This window comes from Pavona decussata, unplaced genomic scaffold (assembly GCF_977016875.1).
Source record: "Pavona decussata unplaced genomic scaffold, jaPavDecu1.1 SCAFFOLD_202, whole genome shotgun sequence".
Taxonomy (NCBI): domain Eukaryota; kingdom Metazoa; phylum Cnidaria; class Anthozoa; order Scleractinia; family Agariciidae; genus Pavona; species Pavona decussata.
This window is the reverse complement of record NW_028145610.1, coordinates 1,668,447-1,675,704: the sequence shown is the minus strand read 5'-3', so window position 1 is coordinate 1,675,704 and position 7,258 is coordinate 1,668,447. Positions and strand designations below refer to the sequence as shown.

The window sequence follows — 7,258 nt, the reverse complement described above, 5'->3', positions numbered from 1 at the left end:
AAACATATATAGCATCAAATCGCAGATTTTCAACAAAAATACTCATCTATGAAGCAGCCAAAACCAAAATTTTACTCTAAATGCACATCAACTAGAACACAAATGTGCAACTCAAACGCTATTTGCCTTCACCAACTACTGAATACCGCTGAGGGTGAAATCATCCATAAAGGATCAAACAAGTTATGACTCAAACCCAAAGACGCCATTGACTTGTTGATGGTGGAATTTTAATCTCGAAAAACACCGGAAAAGAGTCAGTACCGGATTTGCATACAACCATACTTTGAATTACTTTTGATAACAGAAAAGCAACAAAATAACGCAATGAGGTAACACAGGCTGTCTTGACTTCTAAAACTGACTTAAAAGCAAATCAGTTTATCTTCAGGGCAACAAAACAACAAAACATAACCGAAAAGGGCCTATTACAAGTAAAGCGTACATGCATCAGTAGCCTTTCCATTTGCATTTGATTTCTTTTCAGTCGGTACGAAAACAACTCAGCTTTACTTAAATAATATTCTTTTTTTGCTAACTTGCTTTTTATCAGAAGGATTTTGTGTCTGAGACTATAAGAGGGTGAAATACATATGGTGGGAGGTTTATATTCGCCAAGTCCGATATTGTGAGTTTACGTGATGGGGAGAACCGTGCGTCCCTGAACAAAACCACACCCTGAAGTTTCTTATTTAACTAAATTGTGTAATTCCTAGTGAGAAATTAGACTGTTCAAGTACATATGTTAGTCTAGGTTCTCTTCCGCTTTTATAAAGATTTTAAACTCACCACCAGATGCCCTCCAAACCTGTGGAATTATTTTTAGTACCCCTTCACGAAAACTTCTATAAATCATATGCTTTTGGTGATCTTGGAACTGATCTGATTCTTCTTCAAAAATAGCTTATATATCATTTGGAATTAATTTTAATAATCCTAGTCAATTCTGCTGTTCTATAGATTTTCATCTCAAAATTTTACACCTCTCTTTTTCAGTTGTTCTCTTTTTCATATAAATGAGCAAGGTGTTACTTTATCAGACAGCTTACTAGTTATGTGCTGAAGCAACTGGTGAGACAGTGGTTCGAACCAATTTAGTTTGGCTGATTTGAATAACCTCAACATTGACAAGCAGTCTAATTTTTAATAAATTTGATGTACGTACCCACCACAGTTAACTGTGCTATCTGAGGGTGGTGTTAAATTCAGAGTCCTAAGGGGGGAGGGTACTTGAAACCCTTGAACCCTGAAACTTCTGCCGTGGAGTCAGGAACCTGAAGCCTTCCTCTTCTTCAAGCCTGGACAAAAATGCTAATTCTAGGTAAAGGAAACCCTGGGGTGAAAAACATAGAGCCCCGATATTTCTGTCTTGGAACCATAGAGGCCTCCATTATTTGGGATGGAGTCCTGTGCCCAGTTATATAAAGCATCTTAAGACAAGTACTGGGAGGCAGTTTTCTGGAGTCATTCCTTGCCTTCTGAAGGATTTTCTTGAGTGCTTAATGTTTAATCACTCAGCTTATCTAAGGCAGTTTATTGATGATAAAGAGCACGAGTAAATCCTTCAGAATACAGGGAACGAATGCAGAAAACTTCCACTTATCTTAAGATGTTTTATGCAACCCAGCACTAAAGCCCTTTCGAACCCTGAAATAACCCAGTATACAGTCCAAAATAAATAATTTATACTGCAAATGTAAATGTTGCAGGAGGAAGGATATTACAATGAAAACAAAATGACAAATGTGTTCTTGATCTATTTTTTTTTTTCATAGGTAAAACTGTTCACAAACTAACATAATTTACAGTAATATGGTCATCCCAAAGACAGTTTCATAAACTTATTATATTTTTATGACTTAGATAGCAATATGTGAATTGCCAGTTGCAGGTTAGATCACTTCACAAAGATGTACATACTTTTTGTCCTTTGAAATGCACATCAACAGGGCTAAACTTTTCCTGTTTATGTCCAAGAAGAGGACACCAAAAAGTTTGGCTAATATTCACAAAATTTCATTGATCTCGAAGAAGTTTGAGTGATTTGGTTGAGAAAAAAAAAAGAGTTAATTACACCAAAACTAAGGCCCCGTTTATATGGAGAAAAGTTGTCCCTGGTAGAAGGGTCACCCGCCTACCCGAGCTACCCTGGGTGAGCCAACTTTTCCTACATTTCCTTACAAAACTTGGCGAACCATTTGCATGAGAAACAAAAAGTTGGCTCGGCTAGAAGGGTGACCCGGCTAGGTCGGTCACCCTTTTGCGATGGTAGGGTCACCCTCCTAACTGGGCCAACTTTTCTCCATATAAACACTTTGGCTCGCCTAGCTGGGTCAACTCCGTCAAGGCGAGACAATTAGAGCATGCGCGAGCTCTGTTGTCATTGGGAATGTGCGAGTTCAATGCCACCGACTTCAACGCCGACAAAGTCAAATTATATGAAAAGGTATATAAATCATTTGGCGTTTAGTGTTATCAAGTCATGCCACAACAAACACTTGTATCTCAGTTTTGTGTGATTACAGACTTAACGACAGGCGAAATTCAACGCGAAAAGAACTTGAAATGTCACGCAGCTAGATTCAGTCAACCACGACTTGTGTAGCCTTCGCAAACCGATTTTGCCCGGGAAGGTTTTAACTTCAGAATTGTTTAACTTGGTTTCAAAAACCATAGGAACCAGAATTTCTTGGGTATAAAAAGCCAACGTTTGTAAACTTACGAAAAACAACCGATTTGATTTGCAGACTTCGAGGCGGTTTTTTTTCGCATGTTTTCATGATCTCTAGACGGTCAGCTCTTGGCTTGGGCAAAAGGGTCAACTTTTTTCTCATATAAACGCTCGCTAAAGTTGACTCAGCTGGGAGGGTGACCCTCTTGCCCGGGACAACTTTTCTCCATATAAACGGGGCCTTAGAAAGTCAAGGACACTAAGAATCACTACTGGAATGTTTATTGGTCTGTGACTAATCAAAGGGAAACTAGAAAAAAAAAAAAAAGAAAAAAACACAAAATAATTACCATTCAAGCTTGGATCTGATTGGTTTCCTTCACCAGCATAATAACCATCACATTCGAGAAATATTTCTAGTGTGTTCAAGGTTTTCTTAGTTTCAAATAACAGAAAAATTAATCTGACGAGAAGACACCTTTAGCTTATAAGCTAATTACTGCATCTCTTTTCTTCTTCTCTTTTTTTTTTAATTGGAGGGGGTGGGGGGGGGGGGGGTAAAAATAAAATTTGAGGCATCATCATTCTACTTCATCATCTCTGTAGCCATGATCATTATGAGTACAATAGTGATTGCCATTTACATCACTGGGTTGTCTTTGAAAGGGGTAGCTGGCTATTATGGCCTACAGCGACTACAGATAAGATAGCTAATACTTTGAGTTTGAAAATGACTTACAGGCAACAAGAATAAGAGACTTTCTTGTCAGTGTTTATAACTGGCTAGCTTTCTTTAAGGAACTGGTTTTTAACCAAAGCTTAATATGATACACTCTAGTTCAGTCATTGATCATCATTGTCATTTCATCATAATTATCATCACTGTTGTCATCCTTCTCCTTCTGCAGACAACATTACCACCCGCCTTATCACCACAAAATAGCACCACAATGTATTTATTACAATATCTGACATAGTTCAGCCATTATAGACTGTACAAGAGTAATCACTGCTTCTGGACCATTAAAAGTACCGAGATTTGAGGGGAGGTCATCAGTGTCATCACCATGATTGTCTGACCTAATGCATTTCTTTTGCTTTGGCAAACAGGTCAGCAGCCGCTTTTTCAATTCTTTTTTTGTATTCCAAATTCTTGTAATTACCCACAGGAACCCCATCCAAACCATACAAGACTCCCCACCAGGCCCCTGCGATCACTCCTGTGCTGTCACTGTCACCACCATGAAACATGGCTCGGCTACAAAGCTCATCCCAGGATGCCCCTGCTCCAAGAAGTGCATCATATGCAATCATTGGTGCATCATGGCCACTGGCCCCAGCCCATCTCTGCCGATAGCTCAATGATTTGTAGAATGCATCACGGTCTACAACAGAATATTGCTCTGGAAACACAGGATCACTGTTGCCATGGAGAATTCCCCTTGTTGTGAGATATGCAGTCCAGGAGTCTGTGAAGTAAGACCAGTGCTCTTCATTCTCCTTGACATCACGGCCAACTTTTTTAATGTAACTCATAGCTTTTGAGAGGGTTGATAGGAGTGCTGCACCCCACTCCCGGACAGGTCGGCCTTGGACGGCAAATGAAGTTAACAGAGCAGATGCTAGGGAACCCAGGTAACCTGGAAAAAATAAAATTACTAAATGAAGTTTGACCTTTTGTTGGCCAAATTCTCATCGGATAGCAGTTGGATCATATTCTTAAATACAACAATTGATATTCCAGTAAAGAATAGTGTTAGTGATCTTTAACTTATATAATCTCTCACTTGTAAAGACTTGAAAAATTCTGATGAGGGCAGGAATAATTAGAGGACATTGAAAAGAAGCTAGAATTTGTCAACAAAAAATTACAAATTATGTAAGGGATGACAGGGACATTCCTTTTTGCAAATATATAAGGCCCCTTAAGGATATTCGTGATAACTATTTATGTGAACATGCTTCATGTCTCAATGTCCAACCATGTCATGTATGAGCATGTGTGCATACTTAGAAACCTAACCATATATAGGGCTGGTAGCCATTGCCTTTAGTTTACCCTCTCAAATGGTCAGTGAGCCCTACTTCATTTTGGATACATAATTTTCTTTTCCAATTGATACCAGGGATTTGTGAAAACATGAACAAAAATCAATGCAGGAACTTGAAAATTTTCCTCTTCTTCTACTCACACAACATCTAAATCCTGGCCCCAGTTGTTCAAAAAATGGATAACTCTATCCATGCCCCAGTGGATAAATCGCTATACAGCGGATAAAATGTACTCTGACTCCAACCAATACATTTTATCCGCCGCATAGCAAATTATCTGCTGGATAAAGTTATCTGCTCTTTGAACAACCACAGGCCTGCTCAATAATGCATGCCGCTCTCAAGAATTGCAAATATATGGTCATTCACAAACTAATTACTTTAACGGAAGTCCAGTCAGACATATATCAAAGGCTCCTGTGAGCCAACTCATGAATGCAGATGACACATAGTAAAATTTAGACGGCTACAGAAACTTCCTTGAAAGCTAAAAGAAATTATATCTTTGCCCGATTATGTAACGAAAAATAACCATTCTTGTACTATAAAAATGATTGTCATATTATTCTGTACAGATTGAATAAGCCGATTATTCTGATGCGACGATTAAAAAAAATCATGTGTTTTTTTTATTGAAAGTTCATAGAGGCACGCCATGTGCAGCTAGGTCATGGAAATTTGTGTCCCCGATAGTCCGGGGCTACTGGATTTTGCGATCGGGCTAGTGGATTCTGACCATCACTTGCCCGATGGGCAAGTGAAGTTTTTTTGGGAATTAAAATTACAAAATTACTGTAAGGCATACTTTTTTTAACTTCTAGGTAGATTTCTGTTTTTTAAGCCGATCTCACAAAAGGAAATCTGTTCAACAAAGTATCGCATTACATTTCATGCCCGACATAAATGCCTGAAATTTTTCCTTTGGAGTTCAGTCCATGCAATCCTCAAGTAAAAATATTGAAATATGACAAGCTCTTGCTAAATAAGAATTATTTATCAACCGCATCCTTTTGCTTTCCCATAAATTACCAGTTGTAAATTGCGAAAATGAAACATTTTTTCCCTTTGAAACCTCTATGAAAGCTGACAACATCTTAAAGTGTTCATTTCACCAGAAATTTGCGTAATTTTGTTTACGACGTCACTGATGCGTGACATGGCACTTTCCGCTTTCTCAGGCATTCTTTCTGACTAAAACGATTCAGTTAGTTCAATCGCAAAGGGAGTATGGGTTAAAAAATCGGTGAGGCCTACAATAAATAAGACCACCAGTGCTAAAGGTAAAAGCTCTAAAAAGCGTCTTGTTTATTCAAAGTCCATGCTGACAATTACTTTTAAATTAAATTATTTTTTAATTCAATTATTTCTAAATTAAATTATTTTTAATTCTTAAAAGACACCGATTTTTGTGGAAAAAAACATAAAAACCTATAACTGCTCAGATTCAACAAAAAAATCTCCATTCTTACACTAAAATGATTGTCAAATTATTCTCTACAGAATGAATGAGAGAATTCTAATGCGTCGTGAAAAAAATTTTTACGTTTTTTTTTTCACTAATTGAGTTTACGACCCCGGACTTTCGGAAAAACTGAAAAAACTTGTAACTTTGCTCAGATTGAACGAAAAATCTCCATTCTTGCAGTAAATGATCGTCAAATTATTCTCTACATATTGAATAAGAATTTCCTGATGCGCCGTGAACAAAAGATGTGCGCGTGTTTTTTCCACTAATTGAATTTAAAACTCATTCACTGCGCATGCCCGAAAGTTAACTAACAGAACCCAACGACCAACCAACCAAGTCAACAGCCAGCTATCGCTATAACTCGTTCATTGCGCTACGCGCATTCACGAGTTAAAAATTAATGGTATAGAGAGTTTCATTCTAGGGATTCATTTACAATATTGTTAGTAGACTTAAAAACAGACACTGGGGTCAGATGAAGTAAAGAAGACAGATCTTTCATAACTAGGGTGGTCCTTCAGATATATCATACCTCCGAAATGAAGTGGGTGACCCCCATTTTTAGCATTTCTGTCACAAGTAACTCACTACCTAGTGACAGCAAAAGTCTTATGAAAAAATCAATGTTAGAAGACTTTCACGGGAACGTCCTTAAATCTTTGAAGGGCTCTTACTGGGTGCTAATTGAGCCAATTTTTTCCCTGTGAGCAAGCTGTCTATTTGGCCAGCCACAAAAGGATATAGCATGAGAGGATTGGAGTGGGGGGCAGGAGAAAGGCCCCTGCACAAGCCCAATCCTCTCGAGGCTTAATTGCTTCACTTGGTGCTCGCGCTATATCCTCTTGCATCTAACCAAATACACAGCTTGCTTGCAGGCTAGCCAATTTCTAGAATAATTAGCCCTGAATGGTTCTCTCTGCAAGCCCAGCACATTTTGACCTTTGTTTTAGAAACTCCATCTTCACCCCACAACAAAATGAGGCTGAGCATTAATGGACATTTAAAATTATAAGTTGAGACCTTCAGAGATACGAGTATTAAGGCCATCAAATCTTAACTAACTTTTT

At 38.2% G+C, this 7,258-nt stretch overlaps 1 protein-coding gene and 1 long non-coding RNA gene across 4 annotated transcripts in view; one reads left to right on the top strand and one right to left on the bottom strand.

Moving 5' to 3' along the window:
* Positions 1-1,582: 1,582 nt before the first annotated feature.
* Positions 1,583-3,227, top strand: LOC146461064 (uncharacterized). Its single transcript, XR_014857492.1, has 2 exons — positions 1,583-2,086; positions 2,918-3,227. It is a non-coding gene; the product is annotated as an uncharacterized LOC146461064 (long non-coding RNA).
* The window catches only part of LOC146461063 (ADP-ribosylhydrolase ARH1-like), an 11,410-nt gene continuing 7,089 nt past the window's right edge, over positions 2,938-7,258 (bottom strand). For all 3 annotated transcript variants that reach the window (XM_085087338.1, XM_085087339.1, XM_085087340.1), the window contains one exon: positions 2,938-4,311. In XM_085087338.1, coding sequence (XP_084943464.1) covers positions 3,752-4,311 — 560 coding nt within the window. In that variant the 3' untranslated portion in view covers positions 2,938-3,751. The remainder of the gene's footprint in view (positions 4,312-7,258) is intronic.